Source organism: Lipotes vexillifer, unplaced genomic scaffold (assembly GCF_000442215.2).
Source record: "Lipotes vexillifer unplaced genomic scaffold, Lipotes_vexillifer_v1.1 scaffold591, whole genome shotgun sequence".
NCBI lineage: Eukaryota > Metazoa > Chordata > Mammalia > Artiodactyla > Lipotidae > Lipotes > Lipotes vexillifer.
Genome location: NW_006791954.1, coordinates 2,780,633 through 2,808,115, shown reverse-complemented (window position 1 = coordinate 2,808,115; position 27,483 = coordinate 2,780,633). Strand labels below are relative to the sequence as shown.

The 27,483-nt window shown below is 48.8% G+C and overlaps 1 protein-coding gene across 2 annotated transcripts; it reads left to right on the top strand.

Annotated features, from left to right (window-relative positions):
- Nucleotides 1-135: 135 nt before the first annotated feature.
- On the top strand, nucleotides 136-27,483 carry SP2 (Sp2 transcription factor). 2 transcript variants are annotated; one of them, XM_007465124.1, is made up of 7 exons: nucleotides 136-279; nucleotides 14,795-14,871; nucleotides 15,671-16,645; nucleotides 23,233-23,545; nucleotides 24,406-24,580; nucleotides 24,768-24,961; nucleotides 26,225-27,483. In XM_007465124.1, exons 1-7 carry the CDS (start codon nucleotides 273-275, stop codon nucleotides 26,323-26,325), a joined length of 1,842 nt encoding a protein of 613 aa, XP_007465186.1. In that variant the 5' UTR covers nucleotides 136-272; the 3' UTR covers nucleotides 26,326-27,483. The 2 variants fall into 2 exon arrangements, with proteins under 2 accessions (XP_007465186.1, XP_007465187.1); XM_007465125.1 differs by lacking the exon at nucleotides 136-279 and adding an exon at nucleotides 1,613-1,927 and having other exon boundaries at nucleotides 26,225-27,479.

Genomic DNA, 27,483 nt, shown 5'->3' with positions numbered 1-27,483 from the left:
CATGTCGCTCACTCTTCAGTAGGCTTCCGGTTGGTGCGCTCTACCGTCCATCAGTGACATTTCACAGTTCTATTGGCCAAACCAACGTCGCTCTAGGTGCCTCTCTTTGATTGGCTGGTGGTGCTGTCGGTCCCCAATGTACCGAACTCTTATTGGTGAACGCTGCCGTCGCTCGGGCGGTGGCGGGCTCCGGGATTGGCGGGTGCTAAGCGGGCGGTGTCAGGCTCTCGGTGGCGGCGGAGGCGGCGGAGGCCAGGGAGGAAGATGTCGTAATGAGCGGTGGGTCCTGGCCGCTGCCGGCGGGGTCTTCCCGGCTCTCAAGGGTCGGGAGGACGGGCAGAAGCCGCAGGGAGGAGGAGCCGGGGCTGGGGGATCCCCCCTGGGGCCAGGCCTGGCGCCGGGGCCCGGCTCCGGGAGGGGCGGGGAGGGAGGATTCCCGCCCGGAGGAGGAGCGGGGCTGGCCAGCCAGGCGGAGGCACCCGGAAGGGGGCGTTCGACTCCCCGCCCCCTCCGAGCCCGCTGGGCTGGAGGGCGGCGCTTCCGGGGGCTGGCGAGAGGATCGGGCACGCGGGGCGGGCCTGGCACCCCCTCCGCCCGGTGGCAGACACGCGTGAGCGCTACCAGGCCCGGGGACGTTGCCTGGGTCTGCTTTGAGGAGGCGGTCGACGTCCTGTGCGCTTGTTCTGTGTTCGGGGACCCTCTTGCACTCTAACTCTAGGTGCCCATCCGCAATTCAAGGTTCTCCCGTGTGCAGAGAGGGGCGGGGGAATGCTGGAAATTCCGACGGCGCCAACCACATGGGCACTGCTGGGTGTGGAAGCCAACCTAGTTAGCGATGTATCCCAGTCGAGAGATGGTGTCAGGACACGAGGGCACACCCTAGGCAGATGACCTCTCGCCTGAGACTGCGGAGTGGGCAGAAACCTCCTTTTGATATTTTCACTTGCATCCTTGAACCTCCAACTAGATTGTCTGCCAGCTCTTTGCAGAATTGTGAAACGTTTAAGAACTTGTTGACAGAGTTCCCAGCCTGTTACCAGACATCCCGGGCGGGGGAGGGAGGGGACTGCTGAATCCCAAAGGCCAGGAGCAAACCTAAGGAATGACAGAAGAAATAAAACAAAATGGATACTTACTTTCTTCCTCCACCCCACCTTCGTCCCCATTACGGTTCTCAGCCTCCTACCCATGCTTCTTGGCTTATGTTCCTGATGGCTTTCTAATTTTAGATGAAAAGGAACTGCGTCTTCTCCTCTGGGCAATTGAGAAACTTGTCCTCACTTCATTCCTTGGTTTTGATTCCAATGTACTGTCATGTCTAATTGTTTCTTAATTAACTTGATCCAGAGGGACTCAGTCTGGCTTTTCTCAGTGCACATTCTCCCGAAGTTTGTTTCTTCTGAGGCTACTTCTTGCTCACTTACTTGTTTTCTTAGAGAAAGGGAGGGAGGAGCCGGTAGTTCTGCTTTAAACAATTGGCCCATGGGCCCCCATTACATGGGTTTCGTTGCAGATAGAAGGGTGATGATTGTTGCAAGGTACACTGGCATGCACTGTCTAAAACTTGCATGCTGTACCCCAGAAGGCATTAAGTATCCCAGTGGAGGGCTAAGTGTTGAGTTGGTATTTTGGATAAGAGTTTTTGGGCTAGAAAGTTTAGGGTGTTGGCCAGCTCACAGTTAGGCTTTGAAGGGAATGATGGTGGAGTCCACACCACAGGAGTAATTTTGATTTGATAACACAAACCTGGTGTCTGCAATAATGAATATAACTGCAGTGTCTTGTTTTGTTTTAAATTCTTGTGTGCGATGAAGGGGGCGAATCTGTCAGACAACCTATCAATTGGGCTGATGATGTCATTGTTCCAGTGGCTTCTAACAGGCATTAATACCTGTTGGAAATGGATTCTCTTTGGCTGGGGCGATTGGTAAGTTTTCTAATTCTGGTTCTTCCACTTGGTTGTACAGAGGCTTAACCTCTTTGTTTAAAAGCAGCAACAACAGGGCTTCCCTGGTGGCGCAGTGGTTGAGAGTTGCCTGCCGATGCAGGGGACACAGGTTCGTGCCCCGGTCCGGGGAGATCCCACAGGCCGCGGAGCGGCTGGGCCCGTGAGCCACGGCCGCTGAGCCTGCACGTCCGGAGCCTTTGCTCCGCAACGGGAGAGGCCACAGCAGTGAGAGGCCCGCGTACCACAAAAAAAAAAAAAAAAAAAAAAAAGGCAGCAACAACAACAACAACAAAAATAGAAGAAAAAAAACCCCAACCTGGTCTGACATAATTATGAGCCCCCTGAGCTAGGCTGCTAAAGACACAGTCTCTTTGCCAAGGAGACCGAAGTAGAGTTAGTTCATAATTGGAGCGTCACCTGACTGCTCAGCAGGGAGAACTGACTCCAGGAGGAAGAGTTTGGCCTCACTGCTGACAGCACATAGACTGGCAGGCTCTTTTCTCTCAGATTCTATTAAGTTTGGGCCTCTGGAGGCTTGTCAGGAGAGAAGAAGCTTTAAGAAGATTATGGCAAATGCCTGGGGAAGGAGCCTCATGGCATAGCAGCAGAGAGGACAGTTCATTTTGATATCTTTGGCCCTGAAATTTCTAGTTCTGTTGATGAATAGCAGCCTTTCAGAGAAGTTGCATAGGCTGTTGTACCCTAAACAGTTCTTTGCTATAGGTCTGTGATCATTCCCAAGCTTACTTTATGCAAGTATTGCCCAACCAGGGCCTTTTTGAAAACATTTAAGCTTGTTGCAGGTAACCAGTAGACCCTGGTATTGGCTTGGGTTTAGCAGTCTTCTAGACCTTGCCCACTCCCATCTATATGATGGGAATGTAGCATGTTTTTCTAAGACTTACCTTTACCCCTTCTCTGTAGACACACAAATTGGAAGCCTTACTTCCAAAGATTGAAAAACTTAGGAATTATTTTGGAGGAGATGGAACAACAGCCACAGAATGAAAGATGCAGAGAAACACTGGGTGTGTAGAGTATCAGAAAATGTAGAGATGTGAACACTTCTGAGTTTAAATGATTACATTATCCAGTCTGAAACCTCGTGGGCTGCAGACTTAGAGCAAAATCTATTTGGAGAAACTCCAATATTTTCTCATTAGTGTATTGGCTGATACATCTGGAGTGTCCCTTTGAGCAGCTTAACTGGATTTGTGAACGTCTTCCCAGCAAGTTCTAAGCCAGGACACTTGGCTTCCGTGGTGGGCTGGAAGCCAAGATGGGCTGAGAAATGGACACCATTATGGAGTACATTTGTTGATGTTTTTGCTTTGCTTTTGTTTGGATCCACGTGCAGCTCCTCTTGGGACTTCCTTCTGCTGAAGGAAGGGCAAAAAGCTTTCTCTTTATTTCTTCCTTCATAGCGCCAGCACTTAGACCTTTATATTTCTGAACATAGTTGAAAGTCTCTTTCTCTCTGAAGAGCTACGTCCTCGGTTATCAGATCTCTTTTTGGCCAGCAGCATTCTCTTAGGAGACCTCAGCGTGGGGAGGTATCACTTTGCTGTCAGTTATCTGTTGGAGCTGGGTGGAAAGATGAAGGAAGTGGGTAAAAACATGGGGCATTACTAACTCAAGGGCACTGTCCGCTTGAGTAGGAAGGAGATTAGAGATTGCCCTTGTGGAGATGTTCCCAGGTAGTACTGGTTGATTTGTTCCAGTTGACAGGATTCCAGAATGGGAAACTGATTTTTCTACTGCCTCACTCGAGGCTGAGAAGAGAGCCCAGGAGCAAGCAGAGTCAGCACTGGCAGCCTGAGGGACGCTACCACTCCACTGCACGTTTAGGTCGCGCTCTTTGCGGATGCTCTGAGGCCGCCACTAGCATAGGGGATTGCTTCTCATCAGGATGGGCTTCGAGCTGGCGTGCTCTTGGGAGATGAGCTCCACTCAGGAGCAGAGGAGTATAAAGAGCTAAGTGCCCTGTTTTGCTGCTTCTCAGTTTACCCTCTGTGAGCAGCTCCGAGCAGTGTTGAGATGTCAGGGCTGTTTGTGTCACAGGAAGAACGTGCTTGCAGACCCAGCTGTTTGAATCCTTCCTTTGGCCATTTCCCCCGAGCTATAGTTTGTTTCAGCATCGGAACTGCATGCTGTCCCTAGCCAGAAGCGCCACCACACTGAGAAGTGTTTGTCCCCATGCTGTGATTTAGGCTGTTAGGTGGTCTCTTCATCTCAGCCATGCAGTGAAAATGGCTCAGGAACCAGCAGGCACTGGCCTCCACACTCCCAAATGTCCTCTCTCCAGAGCTTCCTCTTTGGGGTGTTTGTTACCTCTCCTAGGGGACTTGGTGGAATCACAAAGCTGCCTTTCAGAGGGTGTAAATAGGCAGTAAGAGACAACAGTCAGGGCCACGTGATTGGATGTGGAATATTTCTGCCTCTGGCCAGTGTCTAACTGGGAGTCTTCTCAGACTAGCCTCAGAAGAGACCAAAACATTTCCCAGCCATTAAAAAAGTAAATGGTGAGCCAGCCCTCTCGTCCCAGGGGAAATGAAGTCACTACTCATTTCAGAACCGATCATAGCCCCGGATGAATGTGTGAAGTGACTCACAAATAAAGCAGAGAGCACGTGTTTGTACCTAATGATATTCTTTAGGGGGGGAAAAGTATGTCTTGGTTTTTTTTTCTCCTGTTTTCGACAGAGTTCTGAGGCCCAGTATTTTTGTACCATTTCCTGGGACTGCTTCTGTCAGAGTGAAGAGTTCTCACCATCCCCTGCTGGCTGCCCTGTGTCCCCATTCGCTTCTCCAAGGTCCCTTCCAGTCTGATAGGATGCAAACTAGCAACGACACGGTCACGTTTTCAGGAGAGAGATTCAGGGTGGAGACACATGAGAGGTATTCAGACAGCAGGCGCGCACGTTGTCTTAACTCATTCGGAAAAGAACTTCCCAGTACTTGTTAATTGAAAGAAGCATTGAGATGTGGTGCCCGGTGTGTGGTGATGAGATATGTGCTTTGAGAGTTCTGTCCAGGAGAAAGACCGGACCATGCTGGTCCAAGCACAGGCTCTTGTCCCTGTGTGAGGTGACTAGCAAGGTTGAGATGGGCAGAGCTGACCTGGTGAGTGGATCCCAGCCTAGTGCCAGGATATGCAAGCCTGCAGGTTTTCTCCTTTGGTTCTTAAATTCTACTCAAGCTCTCCCGCTCTGCAGCCTCCAGGATTCATTCATTTATGCACTCAACAAGCATATATCAGGCACTTGCTGTGTGCCAGGTTGGGGGGTGGGTGGGTGGGGGGTGCATCACTATGTAAGGCAGAGAGAAGTCCCTGCCTTTAGGAAGCTTACATCTTAGTGGGAGACAGTAAGGCTAACTAGTAGATACTAGACAATGAGAAGTGCTGAGGGGAAAAACCAAATAGAGGACGGGAGAAGTGAGAGGAGCGGTTTACATAGGATGGTCTGGGAGGGGAGTCTGAGTAAAACCCCAAAGGAAAGGAGGGATTGAGCCAGGCTCAGTCTGGGGAGGGGGTGGTGAGAACTCAAGCAGAGAGAACAGCAAGTACAAAGTCCCTGAAGAGGGGCCATACCTGGCATGTTCAGGAACAGCAGGGAGGCCAGCATGGCTGAAGCGGTGAATGAGGGAGAGTGCGGGGAGAAGTCAGAGAGGTCACGTGGGCCCCTTATGTGTCATGGTGTGGACTTTGACTCTGACTGGTAGATGGAATGTACTGGGGGCTCTGAGCAGAGGAGTAAGATGATTTCATTTAAGTTTGACGGATCTCTGGATGCGTGTTGAGAATAAACCAGCAGGGACGAGGTCAGAAGCCCAGCTAGGAGGCTTTCACAGTTATCCAAGTGAGAGGTGATGGGGATGTGAACCTGGTTGTTAACAAGAGGTGGTTGTGAAAGCAATCAGATTGTGAACATATTTTGAAGGTAGAGCCGAAAGTGTTCACTGACAAGTGTAGAGTGGAAAAAAGAAGGGTCGAGGATGACTCCCAAGGTTTTAGGGCTGAACAGCTGAAAGGATGGAGTTCTATTCACTGCCATGGGGAAGTCACAAGAAGGCACAGAATTAGGGAGATAACAGGAGCTCTGTTTGGGGCTGGGTAGATGTGAGTTCCTTATTAGTACCTCCAAGTGGAGATGTCAGTAGGCAGTGAGATACACAAGTCTGAAGATATAAGTTTGGGAGTCGTCATTATATAGAACCCGTATATATTATTGGTTTCTAAAGCTCTGAGACTAGGTGAAATCTCCCAGCAAATAGGTGTAGACAGAAGAAAAATAGGTCCCAAGACTGAGCCCTGGAGCAGCCCGACCATTTAGAGTTTGAGACAAGGACCCAGCAAAGGAGTCTTAGAAGAAGCAGCTGGAGAGGTAGGAGGCCACCCTACAAGCCAAGTGAAGAAAGTGTTTCAAGATAAGAGGGGCCAGCTGTCAGATCCACACCAGCTGAGGTCTAAGAATTAACCATCGGACTTGGCATCGTGGAGGTCACTGGTCGTGGGAGCAGTGTTTGTGGTGTGGATGGGAGGGCGCAAGCTGGCTGGAACAGGTTCAAGAAAGACTAGCAGGGCTTCCCTGGTGGCGCAGTGGTTGAGAGTCCGCCTGCCGATGCAGGGGACACGGGTTCGTGCCCCGGTCTGGGAAGATCCCACATGCCGCGGAGCGGCTGGGCCCGTGAGCCGTGGCCGCTGGGCCTGTGCATCCAGAGCCTGTGCTCCGCAGAGGGAGAGGCCACAACAGTGAGAGGCCCGCATACCGCAAAAAAAAAAAAAAAAAAAAAAAAAAAAAAAAAAAAAAAAGAAAGACTAGCAGGAGAGAAATGAGGGACAGCGAGTATGCGTGACCCTTGCAAGGAGTTTTGCTTGAAAAGGAGAGAAATAATGGATCTTGGCTTATAAAGGGAATTTTAATTTCTTGATGAAATTGTGGACTCACATCAGGGCTGAGTCTGGGATCAAAGTTGGGAACAGGGAAGACAGGATGGCTCAAGAACTGGGTGGAGACAAGATCTCCATTCTTTGGCCTGTGGCATTAGCCACACCCAGAACTGTTCTCATTTCATGAAAAGTCAATGAAATTCCTTTTACTGTTAGGAGCTCTTTATATGGTTATTATAGTTGGAGATTTGCTTCTCAGAAATGCTCAGAGCAATTTGGAGTCTTTCTTGATCCTTTCTCCAGCTAAGCTGATTCTCTAAGCCCATTTGTCAGCTCCCTTTGAGGTCCAACTTTGTTCTCTAAAACCAGCTGTGGCTTGCTTTTCCCTCACCAGCTCTGAATTCTTCCAGGCTAGGCAACTGGAAAAGACTGGGCTTAGGAACGGTTTTGTTGGCTTCAGGCCCAACTGAGCTGACCAAAATAGCCAACAGGAGAACTGTCTACACAGAGTGAAATTCCTCCAGGGGAAATACCATAGCAGACAGCCAAGATGGACATAGCCAGGGTGGTGGGACCCACGAGGCAATAAAAACCTAGTACCCCCAGGCCTGGCTGTGGAGTTTGAGCCAAGTTCTTTCTCAGAGCCTGCTGTTGTGGTATTTCTTGGATCCCTTCTCTCTCAGCCCCTGTCTCAAGAGTAGTATTCTCAAGTGAAAGACCAGTGGAACAGCCCCTAGTCTGATGGCCAGGGCTCCGAGGTCCCACCTGAGGCCTCTTCCTGTTACGTGGTGCTTGCTCCTTGAGTCAGCCTATGGAGAGAGCCCTAGAACAGAGCTGCGCTCCCTGCTCCGTCATGGGGGGTGGGGGGAGTTCTGTGAGGGGTGCCGTGGGGCACATACACTGGCACAGAGCAGGGGCACTTGCCCCAGACTCGGGGAGCAGGAGGGAAGATGTCAGGAGAGTTATAAATGAGCTCTGAAGAGGGACCGGAGTTGGCCAGACAAATGGGAGCAAGTGTGCTTAGGCTCCGAGTGAGAGAGGACATGTTGTAGTTCCAGAAATGGAAAAAAACTGAAGTGTTTGTCCAGAGGGTTGGAAGGGCAAGAGATACAGTAGGAGAGGGGGAGGTGCAGGGAGGGAGGGGGCGGCTTGTTTTGGCCTTTATAAGGTTATCTTAAAATCCTTTGGAAGCTATTGAAGGATTTAATCTGGGGAGTAACTGTGTGGGATTTACATTTTAAAAGAGTCTTCAGACCAGATGGTGGAGGCTGGATTAGAGGTGGCTAGGCCAGAGGCTGGGAAGCCATTTTGAAGACTTTGGGCCGAAGGTGGTTAACGCCAGCATAATGCAGATGGAGAGAGGTTTGTATTTAGGAGGTAGACCCAGGAGGACTTAATGACTGAATGGTGATGAGGATGGCATTCAGGTTTCCTTGTGATTGAGAGGCTGGCTTAACCAAAAATATTCATCATTCATTCAGCCTGCAGGCACTGAAGTGTCGTTGTGCTGTGTTAGGTTTGATGTAGCAGTTCAGCGGTGCAGACAGACCTGGGCCACCCTTCCATTGAGTGTGGAAGAGAGACATTAAGCCCATGATTATTTAATGGGTGGTGAGTTACCAAAGGAGTTAACCTCATCTCAGGGGTCCTGGAAGGCCTCTCTGAGGAAATGATATACCTGTTACATTACATAGTGGGCTCTTGGGGGGGAAAAAAAAACCTGCCTGAGACCTGAAGGGTGAGTAGGTATTAGCTAGTGAAGAGAGAAGAGAGCTCTAAGCAAGGAAAGGGCAGCGGCAGAGATGGAGGCTCTTCAAGGATCTGGAAGGAGGCCCGTGGTGGCTGGGGGTGAGAAAGCTGGGGAGAGAATGGGCAAAGGTGACAGCTCAGTGTTGGAAGTTCTGTGGCCAGCCCAAGTGGAAGGCCACAGAGGGCTGGATGTACTGGTCCACCACTCAGAGGGCAGATGTAGGCAATTCATAGACCTGGGAGTCATCAGCCTGTGGAAGGTACCGGAAGCCATGTGAGTGGGCACAGTCACTCATGGAATGGGTGTTGGGTGAGAAAGATGTTGTTGAGGAACATCTGTATTGCAGGGGTGGCAAAAGGAAGAGGAGCCCATAAAGGGAAGAGTTAGCCGGAGTGGTAGGAGAAAATCCATGAGGATTTCAAAGAGGAGGGAATCGTCAAGGGTCAGAAACTGCTGAAGAGGGTCAGTTGGATTTAACGATGAGAAGGTCCCTCGTGACCTGGGCAAGCGCAGTGTCAGTAGAGAGCTGGGGTGAAAGTCCAAGTGAGAGAGGAGGGGGTAGCAAAGTGCTGGCGGCTTTTCCACTAAGTTTGGCCGAGAAGGGAGGAAGCTGTAGCTGGAGGGACGGAGGTGGAGATGAACGATCTGTATGTACATCAAAAGCCTGGACACTCAGGGGATGCTTTTCCCCTGGTTTTGGAATTAAATTGGCTTCCAGCATGGGGAAAAGGAAAGTCAGGTGTGGTTCTATCAGGCACTGGACACCCCCCAACCCCTGTCTGGAAGCCGTGTTTGATAGCCTTGGAAATTTTCCTTGCAGCCTAAGAGAGCTAACTATTGCTTATGTAGTAAATCACAGTAAAACTTCACGAGCCAGGGGACTGTTGAGAAGGTTTTAGCCAACCCAAATTAATGAAAGTCTGAATGATAGCACTCTGAAGGAAATGCAGCCTTTTCTTCCAAGAATATGCAATAATCCCACTCACCAACCTTGCTAAATGTAGGTTTCAGTGAGCAGATATAAACTGCTGTTAAAAGCAAATGGTACAATTGAAACAGTGGCAGTGGTATAAAACAGTTCCCTAACTATGCCTTGAGAGTCCCTTTGCAGGCTTCATACACTATTTAGCCTCGCTTTGAATAGTATGAAGGAAAAGCTAAGCACAATTTATGTCCAAATTATACATTTTAAATATAAGGCTCCAAATTAACGAGGTTCTAAAGTACCTTTGAATATAGTCCTGCAGTTAGGCATCTATGCTACTTAACCACTGTTCATTTCCAAACACCAACTGGAAATGCTGCTTTTCCCTTTCACAGGTAATCCCAGGATATAATTCTGCAGTGGCAGGGAGATTAGTCGCTGTTTTGGTTGCCCAGGTCCACAGCCCAGGGGCCACAAAACTCAGAGTGACTCTAGGAGAGATACTTAAAACCACTGGTTTGAGATCTGGAGGAGTATTTCAGGGGCCAGCGGAGAAGGCAAATGAAACCAACCAAGATGGTGTGGGTGGAGCGCCCACAGTCTGCAAGGGCGTCAAGACTCTGCTGTCACTTTTTTTTTTTTTTTACAAAGTTTATTTATTTTTTTAAATTTTATTTATTTATTGATTGATTTTTGGCTGCGTTGGGTCTTCATTGCTTTGCGTGGGCTTTCTCTAGTTGCGGTGAGCAGGGGCTATTCCTCGTTGCGGACTTCTCATTGTTGTGGCTTCTCTTGTTGTGGAGCATGGGCTCTCGGCATGCGGGCTTCAGTAGTTGCAGCGCGTGGGCTTAGTAGTTGTGGCTCGCAGGCTCTAGAGCACAGGCTCAGTAGTTGTGGTGCACGGGCTTAGTTGCTCCAAGGCATGTGGGATCTTCCCGGGCCAGGGCTCGAACCCGTGTCCCCTGCATTGGCAGGTGGATTCTTAACCACTGCACCGCCAGGGAAGTCCCTGCTGTAACTTATTAACTGAAGAGCCTCTTAGCCCAGCCCAGTCTCCAGACAGTTTGAGTCCAGGGTGATAATGCCTGCAGGGGGAGAGAGGGAGATGGGAAAGGGAGGTGAATAAGCACTGGGCCAGTTTTCATTTTGTTTGCACTCTGTCCTGTTCTAGTGTCCTTCAGTTTCATAACAGGGGATGTCTGAGGGAGAGTCATTCACCATTTTTAGCTAAGTGAACCTAAGCCCAGGGGAGCCTCCTGGGAGAGCCCCTGCCTTCCCTTCCCAGCTCTGCCGGCAGCTAACTCATCTTGTGTTTTTATCGGCAACACGGTTGGAGGATTATAAACAAGTTTAAATTCTCAAACAAGATCATTTAGTCCAACTTCCCACCCCATTTAGACATCCCATCTCTGACAGAGACACACATCCTGCCTCTGGCTAAATGATTTCAGAGAAGGAGAACATTACCTCAGGAGGCAACTGATTCCATCTTTTGAAAGTTGTCCCCTCTAATAAACCGAAATTTCCACCCCAAAGTCTACCCATTGAACACACATATGGAATAAACACCCTGGTGGGTATCGCTCCTCTGGTGTCCTGGTCACCACCATGGCTGCCCTCCTCTGAAAGAGCTCCATTTGAAAATCCCCCTTTCAAAATGTCTCTCAGGATGGAACCTGACACTCCAGATGGGGCCCGAGTGCAGAGCAGATGAGGACTATTATTTTCTTCTATGATTGAACTTTTGGAAATTCAGTCCAAGATTGCAGGAGCTTTTTCGGCCACCACATCTAGATTATAACTGCTTCCCATTTAACTTTGAGTCAAAACCACTGGGGCTTTTTCTCATGAGAACTGCTATTAAGCTCTGTCTTCCTCTCCTATATGCATGTGATATTTTTTTTTTTTGCTAAACCCAAGTGCAGTGTTTACTCAGCCTCAAAGTTTAAACCACCATTTATTGATAACCCCCTGTGTGCTCAGTGTTTTTCATATTACTGACGCCTCCTAGAATCCTGTAAGGGTGACATTACCTCTGTTTTACAGACAGTGCACTGAGGCTGGGAGAGGAATGCCCCAGCGATCCCACAGTCTGAATTCTTATTTCGGTCTGGAGCCTCATGCTGTTAAGCACTGCACATACCAGTTTTTTAAGATCTCTTTGACCCCTAATACAGACACCCATTGTGTTTACAGTTCTCAGTTTTGTGACATCCATAAAGTTAATTTGCCTTCTAGGTCTTTTGCATGGTTTCCCAAACTTGGGTGGTGGAGAGACTGCTTTGAAGCCGTGTTTTCCAGCCTGTAGGGCACAAAACCAATTTAGTGAGTCACAACTGGCATTTAAAAAAATGAAATAGAGTAGAAAAATACCAAAGCCCATGACATGTAGCAAGGGCAAATTTTGTTTCAGGAAATTCTTATTACATCAGCACAGGACAGGGAAGTGTGTGTGGGGGTGCATATGCGTACACTGGGTCTTGATGTAAATTGTTTTTATGACTGTGGTTCATGGTCTGAATAGTTTGAACACTGCTCTAAAGGGAAAATGTTTTTCAGTCACCTTAGATTGTTTTCATTATAAGGCTGCAGGCTTAATTATGTATGCCCATAAATCTGTTTATCAACTCATAGATCTAGTTCCTGTAAAATTTAATTAAATAACTACAGAAAAGCCAATAAAACTCAAATCAACAACATCATTTTGGGAGGAAAACAGTTGACTGAACCCAAATTGCTGCTGTCAGTGTAAGCGCAGACTTGACATCCAGGCTCCTTGAGTTCCGCATGCCCACCCTGCAGTGTCTAGTGCCCAGCAGCATGGTCTTTCCAGGCTTATGAAGAGCCGTCACTCCTCACTTTGCACAGATGTATCATGAATTACATGTGCAGAATTGAGTTGTCTTAATTAGCCCATGTAGTTAGAGTGGTGCCACTTGGTACCAGTACAGTTGTAAACACACAGGCCCAGAAATGTGCAAATCTTGGTTAAGCAGCAGTCACCCAGCGATCTGTAGTATATGTTCATTTTTAAAAGATGATCATCACGGTGAAAACAAGACTAAAACATTCTGGTAGAGAAAGCACGAACCTCCGAGGAGAAGCCTGCATATCCTGGTCCTGGCATGCACCCGTAGTTTGAGACCCTGGTTGACACCGTAGCAGCAAACTGCTCAGGATGGCCTGGGTCTCAGCACTTAGGTGGAGGCACGTTCAGCTTAGCCCCCAAACCAGACTATCATCCTGCCTGCAGTTCTTTTCCTTCTCGTTCCTAAGAATACTATGAACATTTCAGTCAGATGCCTTGTTGTTATAAAGTACACAGTGTATACCATTCTCTTGATGTAGCCAACCAAAACCCCCCAAAAAGAAACAGGTTTGTTCAGCATGAATTGTTTTTGGCAACCCCACGCTTATTCTTTGTGATCACTGCTTCCTTACCTCAGTAATTGTAGTTGGCTGTTCAGTCATTTGTTCTAGGATTTTGCTAAGGATCAGTGTCTGTAATATTTCAGGATCCACATATATGATTTTGCCCAGAGCTCCCCTCTGGCTCCTCAAACAGTTTGCAAGTGTGCCTGCAAAGTGTCTCCCTACTCTGGAGTGCAGTTCATGTGGCCTTAGGGCCTGGAAACCATTTAAGGCTTTGATGAGCCTACTGTACTTACCTGTCCTGGGCTGCAGTTTCCGCTTTACCTTTTCTTTTTTCTTTTTTTTTTTTAACATCTTTATTGGAGTATAATTGCTTTACAACGGTGTGTTAGTTTCTGCTTTATAACAAAGTGAATCAGTTATACATACACATATGTTCCCATATCTCTTCCCTCTTGCGTCTCCCTCCCTTCCACCCTCCCTATCCCACCCCTCCAGGCGGTCACAAAGCACTGAGCCGATATCCCTGTGCCATGCGGCTGCTTCCCACTAGCTATCTACCTTACGTTTGTTAGTGTATATACCTTTTCTTTACCTTTCCCATTTAAGAATCACTCCCCCAAAGAGAGAAGCCAGAGGCAGCTGAAACGTGAGTGCTTCCGCCTTCTTCCTGACCTCTGTCTTCTTCCTGCCAGATGCCCAGCAGGGGCTCCATGCCTGAGTCATTCTGCCTCTTCCAGTCTCTGAGTAATACCCTTCTTGTTTCAGTACCTCCTGAAACCTACTTTGCAAAGGTCTAAGATACAAGTCTGACTCTGCCTGGTGTTCTTTTCCTTAGTGATTTATAAATTATAAGATGGCTTAGATCATTTCCCCCAAAATTCTCCTGATTTCCATTTTACTTGTATTTCTCTTAGATCCGACTTAAGTTCAGAGTAGAGATTCCTTTCGTTACTTCCTCAACGTTCTTTATTTTCCTTTATTTAAAACAAGTATAGTAGAGTGTATTCGTTGTGGGGAAAATGAGAAAATACAGAAAAACAGGGAAAAATTCTTTAAGTGAAGAAAAAGCCTACCACCAGGAGATAATGGCTTTTAACATTTTAGCCCCTTTTTTTGAGACTTTTTCCTGCTATATTCATATGTAGAAATATATACACATTTAAGGAAAAATAGGATTTATTATATTTTCATTCTCATTATATTCAGTTATTAGCTCTCCTAATCTCGGTGATACCTATGGGGCCATGCCTGTTGTCCTATGTAAAACTGTAAATTCATTTAAAGTAATTCCCTGTGTGCTATCTATAATCTGTACCTGGGCCATTGTGCTTATGTGGTGAAAGCTGAGCACAAAGCGCTCAAGACTTTTGCATGGAGTGGGTGTGTCCTCCCCGACAGGGATCCTGGCCCCGAGATGCTTCTTTCCCAGGCTGGCTTGGCATCTGGCTACGGCAGGAGTGAGCAGGAAGCCTGGGTCAGAGCCACAGGATTAGCTGGGGGCTTCCCCTGCCCACCGTATATGGGTTCCAGTCTAGCTGGGGAGAGTCAGCAGTACCCGGCAGAGAGGGCTCCCTTAGGTGGCACAGCGTAGTTACTGAAGCCAGCATTATTATAATCTCGGTATCTTCACGTTATCCTAGACTTTATGACGGTTGGAGGAGACGGTCTGATAGAGGCAGGACCCGCTATCCTCACGGCCTCAGGTGGCCGAGTCTGAGAAAGGGAGAAGGCCATCTACTGAAAGGGTTGTAGGGCTGCTAACCTTGAGTGGGGAAGTGTGGGGAAAGGTCATTAACCTCTCACGGGGAAGCAGCCCAAATAGAGGCAAAAAGAAAATCTGAGGCAAGGGGACTTGGATTCTTTTCGGGCATCACGGGTATTACTCCATCTCTTTTCTTCCAACAGATCCACAGACCAGCATGGCTGCCACTGCCGCTGTCAGTCCCAGTGACTACCTGCAGCCTGCCGCCTCCACCACCCAGGCGAGTGAGCAGTGGGCTCTGAGGGTTGGGGGCTGCATCAGCCTGTGAGGACTCACTGAAGCTGACATGAGACCGCATCTGAGCTCTGCCCTAGCTAACTATAACTCCCCGAGGCAATGAGACCAGGGAGGGTTCAGTTTTCCACTTTTTCTGAACTAAGAAACTAGGGCCACTCATCTAAGGTGCCACAGTTGAGTCAGGAGGAAAAGCAGGATGAAACTCAAGTCCTTTCCTCCAGACCCCACTGGCCATAAAAGGAAAACAGAGACTGTGTCCCCGCACCCTGGAGGCTCTTTCCTTGTAGCTTCAAAAGAACAGCCCTCCTTGATCGAAAAAGTCATGTCCCAAGCACTGGAAAACACTCTTCCAAAGGGTTTATTCCTCCTGTCCCCCTCCCTTTCTTTTTCCCTCCCTCCCTTCCTCAGTCCTTCCTCACTTGATGACTCAGTAAGGTGGGCTAACGGAGCTCCATCTATAAGCTGAGGGTGATTCTGTGTCCCCATTAGACACTGATAGGCTAGTGGGGAGTAAGCGGTCAGCCCATGCTGTTAGTTCACCCTGTCAAGGGGTGCTTCTGGGGAGTTCCTTCCTGAGAAAGACATTTCTCACCCTTTCTCCCTTAATTTCTCAGTGGAGAAACCAGCGGGGAAGGGGAGACAGGGGCCACTGCCCGGAGAGGATGCTGGCTCCCTGCCCGCCGGTGGGGAGGAGCCTGCGAAGAGGAGACGATCCTAAAGGGTGGGGCGGCTGGGCAGCAGGCCTCCTGTCTCACTCCTTTTCTCCATGTGGTGTTTTGCAGGACTCGCAGCCATCTCCCTTAGCCCTGCTTGCTGCAACATGTAGCAAAATTGGCCCTCCGGCTGTTGAAGCTGCAGTGACGCCTCCTGCTCCCCCGCAACCCGCACCTCGGAAACTCGTCCCTATCAAACCTGCCCCTCTCCCTCTCAGTCCCGGCAAGAATAGCTTTGGAATATTGTCCTCCAAAGGAAACATACTTCAGATTCAGGGGTCACAGCTGAGCGCGTCCTATCCTGGTGGGCAGCTGGTGTTCGCTATCCAGAACCCAACCATGATCAACAAAGGCACCCGATCGAATGCCAGTATCCAGTACCAGGCGGTCCCTCAGATTCAGGCAAGCAATTCTCAGACCATCCAGGTACAGCCCAATCTCACCAACCAGATCCAGATCATCCCTGGCACCAACCAAGCCATCATCACCCCCTCACCATCCACTCACAAGCCTGTCCCCATCAAGCCGGCCCCTGTCCAGAAGTCGAGTACTACCACCACTCCGGTGCAGAGCGCGGCCAACGTGGTGAAGCTGACAGGTGGAGGGGGCAATGTGACACTTACTCTGCCTGTCAACAACCTCGTGAACACCAGCGACACCGGGGCCCCCGCTCAGCTCCTCACGGAGAGCCCCCCGGCCCCGCTGTCTAAGACTAACAAGAAAGCCAGGAAGAAGAGTCTTCCTGCCTCCCAGCCCCCCGTGGCCGTGACCGAACAGGTGGAGACGGTGCTCATCGAGACCACGGCGGACAACATCATCCAGGCAGGAAACAACCTGCTCATCGTTCAGAGCCCTGGTGGGGGCCAGCCCGCTGTGGTCCAGCAGGTCCAGGTGGTGCCCCCCAAGGCCGAGCAGCAGCAGGTAGTGCAGATCCCCCAGCAGGCCCTGCGGGTGGTGCAGGCGGCATCCGCCACACTCCCCACCGTCCCCCAGAAGCCCTCCCAGAACTTTCAGATCCAGGCAGCTGAGCCGTCGCCTACTCAGGTACCACGCACACCCTCTGCACGCGCCTCCCTCTCCTCCTCCTCAGCTCTAAACGGTTGATGCTCCATCCCCACTGGCTTGCTTTCCTAGATGATACTGATGCGTCTCCCGATCTGACCTGAGTGTTGGGAGTCAGTACTGTTTGGGGTGGGTAATAAGTGACCATTTCTGCCAGTTCATAGGGCCACGTACTGCTTATCTTTAGAAATCAGATGCGACATGCCTATGTACCTATATTTTGGAAACTTTATGGCAGTCTTCTGGCAGGGGGATGAGTAGCAGGCAGATACATACTTTTTAATAATAAAGTTTATTTTTTTATTCTAGAATTACATACTCCAAATGATAGCAAGAATGAAAAAATTCTAGTCAGAACCATAGAATTTGATGTAAAGTTAAGAAAACCAATGAGAAAAATGCTGATCATTGTTAATGACAAAAAAAAAAAAAATTAGGAAGAAGCACCCTAGCTTCATAGCAGGGACATTTAGGATAGATTCTTCTGGGATGCTAACTTCAACAGGAACTTATTTTTGGCATTCATTAAGGTGCTGTAATACTACAATTTATTTGGCTTTGCAGGGCAGGTTTTATGCTTTGTGTAAGCCTAGTAAATGCCAGAGATTAGGCCCATGTTGAAGATGGAGAACCTGGAATTCAGAGAAGTTACCAGTATCCAGCTCTCATGGATCCCAAATGACAAAAGAGCCAGGATTCAACTCAGGTTTCTGACCTACACTTTTGTCCTTCCTCCACCCTGGCCCACCCTGGCTCTTGTGTATGGCAGGGGCTACACTTAAAATTGTACAAGGATTTTTTAAAATATAAAAACCAGCTCCTGCCATGGAGGAATTTACAATCCAGCTGTCTGTAGAGAGAACCGAGGCATCAGAGTGAGTGACGGAAGTAGGGAGTTGTGTAGTCTCCCAGGTGGAGAAGTGCCCTTGGGTTTGAGCTGTGGACATAACGGATGCACAGGAAATCTGAGGCCTGCCCTCAAGTGCCTCCTCCTTTCTGGCATATTGCATACTGCCAAGGGGTTTTCTATGAATCGTGTAATTTGTTACAACACGTGTGAGGCTCCCTTATCAGACCTACCTTAAAGGTGAAGAACTGAGGGATACCCGCTCGCTCCTCTCGCAGTGCCTCCCCTCCATTCCCTGAGGTCCTGTGTCTGGACACTGATGGAGGCAGGGCTTAAAACTAGGTCTTCCTAAGGAAATAAGCATACGTATGCAGAAAGATTTAGCTACTGCATTACTTTGTAATGATGACATAGTTTTCCGGTATCTGGAGGTGCTTTCTGTTACCCAACTGTAGATTTAGGCTGTTTCTAATCTTATCACTAAATAAATTCCTAAAAGTGGGTCAAAGGATATGCACGGTTTAAAAAATGTATTATACCCTGTATCAGAGAAATTGGCAGTCCTCAGCCCTGAGGTCAAATCTGGCCCATCTATCTGTTTTTGTAAATAAAGCGTAATTGGAACACAGGCATGCCCATTTGTGCGGCTTTTGCACCACAAAGCAGAGACCTCATGACCTGCAGGGCCTAAAATATTTACTCTCTGCCCTTTACAGATAAAGTGTGTTGACCTCTGCTCTACATTGTGGGAAAGAAAATGTTCTAGTAACAGAAACTTCAGATATGCAGAAAATAGCAATGATTTGCAAAAGGGGCACATACCAGAAAATTGAGGATGAGATGTGTATTTATTAAGAGATAACACGAGGTTTGTTTGTTTGCTTTTAACTGAGAACCACAGTCCTAAATAATCCAAGGATCAAAAATAACCCCAATCAAAATCACAGTAGAATTTTTTTTTAAACAAGTACTTTTCCCCCTGTATCATTTGAGTGTAAGTTGCCATCATGCCTCTGTTACTTCCAAATGTTTTACAGAAAGTGTGTAATTCTTATACGCAAGGAGGACAACAGCACAACCTTCAGACATAGGCAGTTAGCAAGGAGACACACTGACGTCAAATTCAGAGACCCCATTCAGGTTGCTCATCAGTTGCTGCAATGATTCCTTTGTGGCAAAAGGATCTCATCCAGTATCACACATTCCATTTAATTGTCATGTCTTCTTAGTCTGTTTTGACCTGGAATAGTTCCTCAGTCTTTACTTGATGTTCATGACCATGACACTTTAAAAGGCCAGTTACTTTGTAGAGTGTTCCTCAGTTTAGGTTTTTTTTTTTTTTTGCGGTATGTGGGCCTCTCACTGCCGCGGCCTCCCCCATCGTGGAGCACAGGCTCCGGACGAGCAGGCCCAACGGCCACGGCTCACGGGCCCAGCCGCTCCACGGCACGCGGGATCCTCCCAGACCGGGGCACGAACCCGCATCCCCCGCATCGGCAGGCGGACCCTCAACCACTGTGCCACCAGGGAAGCCCCTCAGTTTAGGTTTGTGTGATGTTCCCGCATGGATAGATAGATGCAAGTTGCACACTTTTTTTTGCAGAAATATCAAAGAAATGATGCTGTGTTCTCACTGCATCCCAAAAGGAGGTGCATGGTTTCGATTTGTCTCAGTACTGGTGATGATTAAAGTGATATTTAGCAGGTTTCTGCACCTTAAAGTTACTTTTTTTCTCTTTGTAATGGATTATTATTTTGTAAGGAGATACTTTCTGTGTAAATATCTCATTCCTTATCAGACTTTCGCCTGCTTATTTTAGTAGCTTTTACTGTGATAGAGATTTTTTTTTTTTTGCCCAGACTGCAAGGTATGTTGGATCTTAGTTCCCCAACCAGGGATCGAACCCCGGCCCCTTGCAGTGGAAGCACAGAGTCTTAACCACTGGACTGCCAGGGAATTCCTGTAACTTATTCTAAAATAAAAAGTTAATTTTAAAAAATATCTTATCATGGGACTTCCCTGGCGGTCCAGTGGTTAAGACGCTGCGCTTCCACCACAGGGGGGCCTGGTTTCGATCCCTGGTTAGCGAACTAAGATCCAACATGCCTTGCTGTGCGGCCAAAAAAGTTACATTTACAGAAAGGTTGCAAAGGTAGTACAGAGTGTCTTATACCTCTCACCTGGTCCCCCACCAGCACCTTGTTAAACATCTTACATACCAGGGTACACGTGTCAAAACTAAGAAACTGACATTAGCATGTTACTGTTCACTAAACTCCAGACTTGACTGGATGTCACCATCCAATCAATTAATCAGTTATGTCCTCTTTCTGCTCCAGGATCCCGTCCAAATACCACATTGCACTTGTGCAATGGTTGGATAGCTTCCTCTGGTTGGATAGCTTCTTAGTCTTTGTTTTCCGTGATCTTGACAGACTAGAGCACATTGGTCAGGTATCCTATAGAATATCCCCCAGGCTGGATTATGGGTTTTTGGAAAGAATACCACGGAGGCGAAACGCCTCTTTTCATCACATTATATGAGGGGTACATCATGTCCACACAACATCTCTGATGTAACATCCCTGATGTTAACCATTATCACTTGGTTAAGGTGGTGTCTGCCAGGTTTCTTCATTCATCAAAGCTGCTACTTTTCCCTTTCTCAATTCTTTGGAAGTAAGTTGCTAAGTCTCCCATCGTCAGGGGTGGGAGTGGGGGTGAGAATTAAGCTCTACATCCTGGAAGGGAAGGTATCTATATAATATTATTTGGAGTTCTTCTATAAGGAAGATTTGTCTCTTTTCCATTTATTCATTTATTTATATAAATTTATTTATTTATTTATTTATGGTTGTGTTGGGTCTTCGTTGCTGTGCACAGGCTTTCTCTGGTTGCGGCGAGCGGGGGCTACTCTTCATTGCGGTATGCGGGCTTCTCATTGCGGTGGCTACTCTTGTTGCAGAGCACGGGCTCTAGGCATGCGGGCTTTAGTAGTTGCAGCATGTGGGCTCAGTAGTTGTGGCTCATGGGCTCTAGAGCGCAGGCTCAGGAGTTGTGGTGCATGGGCTTAGTTGCTCCATGGCACGTGGGATCTTCCCAGACCAGGGCTCGACCCCGTGTCCCCTGCCTTGGCAGGTGGACTCTTAACCACTGCGCCACCAGGGAGGTCCCACCATTTATTTTTTTTATTCGATCATGTATTTATGTCAGTAGAGACTCATGTATATTTATTTTATACTTTGGGGTGCAATCCAATACTGCGTTATTTATTTTGTTGCTCACATTTGTTCAACTCTGGCCATTTGGAGCTCTTTCTGGTTGGCTCTTGCATCTGTGTGACATACCCCCAGTCTTTTTTTTTCTTATCAGCTTTTTAAACAAATAAATTTATTTAAATTTCATTTATTTATTTTTGGCTGCATTGGGTCTTCATTGCTGCGCACGGGCTTTCTCTAGTTGATGAGAGCAGGGGCTACTCTTCGTTCATTACGGTGGCTTCTCTTGTTTTGGAGCATGGGCTGTAGGTGTGCGGGCTTCAGTAGTTGTGGCACACGGGCTCAGTAGTTGTTGCTCCACAGGTTGTGGGATCTTCCCAGACCAGGGGTCTAACCCGTGTCCCCTGCATTGGCAGGCGCATTCTTAACCACTGTGTCACCAGGGAAGTCCCTTTTCAGCTTTATTGAGGTATTCGCATACCGTGAAATTTACCCTTTTAAAGTGTACAACGCAGTGGGTGGGTTTTAGTATACTCATGGAGGTATGCAGCCATCACCACTGTCTAGCTTTAGAACATATTCTTCACCTCAGAAAGACCCCGTTAGTGGTCACTCCTCATTTCCCCCTTGCCCCAAGCCCTGGCAACCACTAATCCATTTTCTTTTCTTTTCTTTTTTTAAATAAATTTGTTTATTTATTTTTATTTTTGGCTGTGTTGGGTCTTCATTGCTGCACGTGGGCTTTCTCTAGTTGCAGCGAGCGGGGGCTACTCTTTGTTGCGGTGCGCAGGCTTCTCATTGCGATGGCTTCTCTTGTTGCGGAGCATGGGCTCTAGGCACATGGGCTCCGTAGCTGTGGTGCTCTAAAGTGCAGGCTCAGCAATGGTGGCACGTGGGCTTAGTTGCTCCACGGCATGTGGGATCTTCCTGGACCAGGGCTCGAACCCGTGTCCCCTGCACTGGCAGGCGGGTTCTTAACCAGTGCACCACCAGGGGAGCCCTAATCCATTTTCTATCTCTATAGATTTGCCTATTCTGGACATTTCATGTAAATGGAATCTTACCGTAGGTGATCTTTTGCAGCTAGCTTCTTTCACTTAGTACACCGTTTTCTGAGTTCATCCATGCTGTAGCAAGTGTCAGTATTTCATTCCTTGTATTTTCCCAGCCCCAGTCCTGGGATCAACCATTTGTCCTAGGAATCCTAGTTCCTTTTATTGGAGGATGTGATAACAGTTTTTTAAATTCTATCATTTTCTTCTCCATTTGTTTATTTATGTCAGTATGGATTCATAGGTTCCTGTTTTATTCACTGAGTTATAATCCATTAGTATTGTTATTTTGATGTTCAAATTATCCTATGTTTAGCCAGTGGGAGCCCCTCCAAGCTGGCTCTTGTGTTCTTTTCACATGTCACCACCATTCTTTGAGCATTTCCTTACTTTCTGGTATAAGAGGTGTTCCAAGGTCTTCTTGTACTTCTGCTGACCACGGTCCTCGAATCAGCTATTTCTCCAAGGAGCCCTGGTTTCTTTTAGTGGAACATGGGATTTAGAAGCTAAGAGCTGGGTGCTAGGTGAGCTCATTGCTCCTGGAGTTTTGCTGCTTTCAGCCCTTCTCAGGGGACACAGTTAAGAAGTATATATAAATATACCTATACATATATCTATAATACCAAGATAGATACAGAAATGCACACACACATATATATATACATTTATATCTATATTTCTCTATTTATATTGAAACCTAAGAGTTTCCATCAATACCTCTAATCCCCATCCAGTACCACACGGTTCATTCTCGTTCTCAGGCTCTAATATGCATATTTTTAAAGGCTTTGGACACATATTCCCAGATTTCCCTCTAGCAAGCCTAGACCACTTCACACCCCCTGACGTAAGAACATGTGCCTATTTCCCTACTGTCTCAGCAACAGTGAGCATTATGTTTTATTGTTCCATTTTTGTTAGTATAAATTGGAGAAAGACAGCAGTCTCTCCACTAATTGTGCCTCCTAAAGGCTGTTTTCATTTCTTTGATGAGCATTCACAGCGCATCTTTTGTGAGGTCATCATTTAGCTGCCATCTAATTCTTCAATTCGGAGATTTGGCATTATGTTTTTCCATGCTAAGTAAATTAAATGTTTTGTTTCAAATCAACAGTCGGCATTTGTCAGCTTAGTACAGGGATGCCATCAGCCCTTTTTGTTGAACATCAACAGTGGGTGAATGTAGGCCTGGGTTAGTTGGAGAAGACTTGGGTGGACAAAAAGGCACCCGCTTCTCCCTTGGGCAGGGAGATGATGCTGCATTGAAAGGGGGCAGGAGGGCTTCCCTGGTGGCGCAGTGGTTGGGAGTCCACCTGCCAATTCAGGGGACACGACAAGAGTGTTATACCAGGGAATGGATGATATAAACATTCTTTAATGCAAAAAAAGGGGGGGGGGCAGGAGCCAGGGCTCTCAGGGGGCATTGACTTTTTCTCTCTGGCCCCTCCCAGGTCTACATCCGTACACCTTCTGGTGAGGTACAGACGGTCCTTGTCCAGGATGGCCCCCCAGCAACAGCTGCGACCACCTCCACCACCACTTGTAGCAGCCCTCCATCCCGTGCTGCTCATCTGAGCGGGACCAGCAAAAAGCACTCAGCTGCAATTCTCCGGAAAGAGCGTCCCCTGCCAAAGATTGCCCCTGCCGGGAGCATCATCAGCCTGAACGCAGCCCAGCTGGCAGCGGCAGCCCAGGCCATGCAGACCATCAACATCAACGGTGTCCAGGTCCAGGGTGTGCCCGTCACCATCACCAATACTGGCGGTGAGAGAAGGCCCCCGGCCCCAGGCATGGGCAGCCTTGAATTAAGGTTGGAAGGAAAGGAGGGAGCCTTTGGACTGGCTTGTGCTGCGCTTCTCAGTTCAGTGGTAACATTTGGTGATATTTACGGTATGAAAGCAGCCTTGCACATAATCAGAGGAACATTGTAGGTACCTATAGCACAAACAGTTCCTTGCATTCCTTAGCTGGGTGAAGGGCAATTTTCAAGGTAGTGGGAGCTCTCTGAATCTCCTCTCTTCCTCCTTGAATGAATTTCCAGCACTTTATGCATTTGGTTTAGTGGCCTGGGGGAAGTCCGCCCACAGGCACTCCCCCTGCTTTGATGGCCTTATGCAAGTCCTAGAGGGCTTGATTTGTTCCAAAGCCCATAGAACTATCTCTCCCTCTGTTAACAAAAATCCCTGGAGACTTTCCTGGGAGCAGAGTCGGTGTCTCACAAGGGCCTAAGGTTGGAGGAGATTCTGGAAAAACACTCCAAGACCCATGTGGGCAACGTGTGGAAGTGAATTTGGCCTACGTAGTATAGTGGTTCCGGGCATTGACTCTGAAGTTGACTGGGTCCCCATCCAGATTCTACAAGTTCTACATGTGTGATCTTGAGCCTCAGTTTCTTCACCTTTAAAAGGGGGATGATGGTACCTATTTCATGGGGTTATGAAACTTAAGTGTATTAATACATTTAAGATCTCTAAAATGGTATCTGGCACATAGCAGGCTCTCAAAAATATGAGCTGCTATGACTGTCAACCTTACTGTGTGCAGGAAGGAAGAAAGGGGTCAGGCTCCCTCTTCTGCCCCTTTGGGCTTCCTCACCCTGAACTCTGCTCCACTCCTCCCCACAGGGCAGCAGCAGCTGACAGTGCAGAATGTTTCTGGGAATAACCTGACCATCAGTGGGCTGAGCCCCACCCAGATCCAGCTGCAGATGGAACAGGCCCTGGCTGGAGAGGCCCAGCCCGGGGAGAAGCGGCGCCGCATGGCCTGCACGTGTCCCAACTGCAAGGACGGGGACAAGAGGTGATTTGCGGAGACGGGCCAGGCGGCCAGCCCTCCCTGGGACACAGACAGAGGGGACCAGGTGGTGGCTCCGTGCTCTCCGACCTGACCCCACGTCCTCTCTCCCTCCTGTCCCACCCCCATCTCTCTACCTCCCCGCTCTCTCTGCTTCCCATTCCCTCCACCCCACCCTCGACCCAATTCGCAGGTCTGGAGAGCAGGGCAAGAAGAAGCACGTGTGCCACATCCCTGACTGCGGCAAGACTTTCCGTAAGACATCCCTGCTGCGGGCTCACGTGCGCTTGCACACTGGCGAGCGGCCCTTTGTCTGCAACTGGTTCTTCTGTGGGAAGAGGTTCACACGGAGTGACGAGCTCCAGCGGCACGCCCGCACCCACACAGGTCTGCTCCCTCCCCTGTGGCGCCCTCCAGCCCCCCGCCCCACACTGCGCACTTCAGCTCCCTGCCTCTCTCCCCACCCCGACTCCATTGTCCTCAACGACGTGGAGACTCCTGGCCTGGCCAAGGAACTGCAGCACTGAGCGAGGGCTACAGACTGTCTCCTCGGGGTGCAGGACTACCCAGAAAGTCTCACAAGCCATTCCTTTATTGCAGTGTTTCCCAAAGTGAGGTCAGTTGCGTTGCACAGCCTTGATGACTTCCGCCGTAAGCTGCACATTTGTTTAACGGTCGGTGGCGTCTTGTGCCAGGCACTATACTACACATTCTACCCATTAACCAGTCTAATCCTCATGATGACTCTATGGGGGCGGTACTTTGATTGTGCCCACTTTACTGAGGCATGGAGAGGGGGCCGGGCCACACAGCCAGTGACTAGTGGAGCCGGTTCAACCCAGGCCCTCTGGCTCCCGAGTTCATGCTCTTAGTCACTATCCCACATTGCCTTTCCTACTGTTACTCACCGAATGATTTTCCTTAAATCACTTCACTATTTTTACTTACTATTTTTTTCACTATTTTTACTCTTTTACGTCCAGTGCAGATTTATTTTTCACATCACAGGCTTGGGATGATAGCTAAGTGTTTTAATGTACTGGCAAACAAATATAAAACTATAAAGTAGAAAATCGTTCATGCATCTGCCACCCAAGATTGTCCTGGGTGTCTCCAGTGGTCCACAGCACATGCTTTGAGAACTGCCGTTCTGGCAGATGCCCCCAGTGAGCAGATCCCTGTCCTGGGCCTGGGGACACGAGGCCCAAAGCTCTGGCTCCTGGCCAGCGTGGCAGGACAGGTAACGCCCACCCTCTGCAGGCTGCAGACCCAGCCCGGGTGTGTGGCTCAGTCTGGCAGGTCAGAGGGGAGTGGGGTTTCCCTGTGAGGGGGAGGACTTTGAGCCGGGGTTAGTCAGAGGGACAAAGATCAGAAGAAAGTAGGTGACAGGCTACATGGGAAGCGTCCTGGGTGCAGGTGCACAAGTATAGTGTTTGGCACAGCACAAGGAATGGAAACAAAGTAGACTGGAGGGTGATGGCGGGGAGGGGATGAGGACTGACAAAGGTTCCCATCAGTGGATCACGGGGAGCACTGTGTGAGCAGCAGGTAGGCCGGTGACACGGCTTCACAGGTGCCCCTCACACCTCACGTATGTGCCTCCTTTTCCGGGGCATGGCACTGTGAGTGACGGGCATCTCCTCTTCCCAGGGGACAAACGCTTCGAGTGTGCCCAGTGTCAGAAGCGCTTCATGAGGAGTGACCACCTCACCAAGCATTACAAGACCCACCTGGTCACGAAGAACTTGTAAGGCCAACTGAGGCGGGAGGCCTCGCAGATTGCAGACCCCTGCCTGTGTCCTGCCTGGGCCCCTGGAGGAAAGAAGGCCCACGGCTGCCCTGGGCCCGCCCTCGCCCGTCCCTCCTGTTCTGCGACTGTCCCCACAGGAAGGGACTCTCCCGCCCCCATACTCACCTCCTTCTGAAGCCCCTTGGCTCCGCCCTGGCCCTCCCCTCTCACCACAAGCTCCCGGCCTGCCCAGACCGTGGACAGTGGCCGTGCCCAATGAGACGTTCTAAACCAGGACGAGTGGGAACCCTTATTTCCAAAGGAAAAACGTGAATTTCACTCCATCGAGGAGCAAAGTGAGCCCCCCCTCCCCCAAACACTGCCGGAGTCGCATCGTGCCATGCCCCTCCCTCTCCTGCACCTCCCTGGCCCCCTCAGCCACTGCAGGTGCCCCGGGGCCCTGCACGCAGGGCACCACTGGCATCCGGCTCCACCTCCGGAGAGGATCCAGAGGCCGCCTCCACTCCACATTCCCCTGCCCCACCCCAGCTCTCCAGCACATTCCAACTTTCTATTTAAAAAGTAAAGCTACCCACGGACTCCCTGATGCCCCTGTTTTTCTATGGGGAACGTTGCCTTATACTCTACTTCCGATGATGAACACTGTGTATTGTGTGTGCTTTAAAGACGTTTTATTTAATTGCTCCCTTCTTCCTGTTCTTGTACTCACCTCCCCCATGCCTGCTTTTAGTTTAGGGTTTTTGGGGGGCAATGATGAGCATATAAATTTTTTTCTCACTCTAGTAATTCTCTTTTCTAAACGACACAGCATTTCAACTCGAATCTGGATTCAGGTAAAACACCTTCCCATCCTGAACCTCATCCCTCCCCCTCATCTCACCCACCCCAACCAGCCCAAGCCCTACTCGTGTACAGTGTATATTGTATAATAGACAATTGTGTCTACTACATGTTTAAAAACATATTGCTTGTTATTTTTGAGGCTTTTAAATTAAACAAAAATCCAACTTTATTTTTAGTTGTAACTGCTTGAGGTATGTTTTTGAATTAAGTGACAGATTTGTTATCCTTTATTAACGATGTACTTTGTTGGTCAGTGCTGGGCTGACAAAAATTTCTTCTTGCTAATAAATTTAGTTGCCTGAGGCAAAATCTGCAA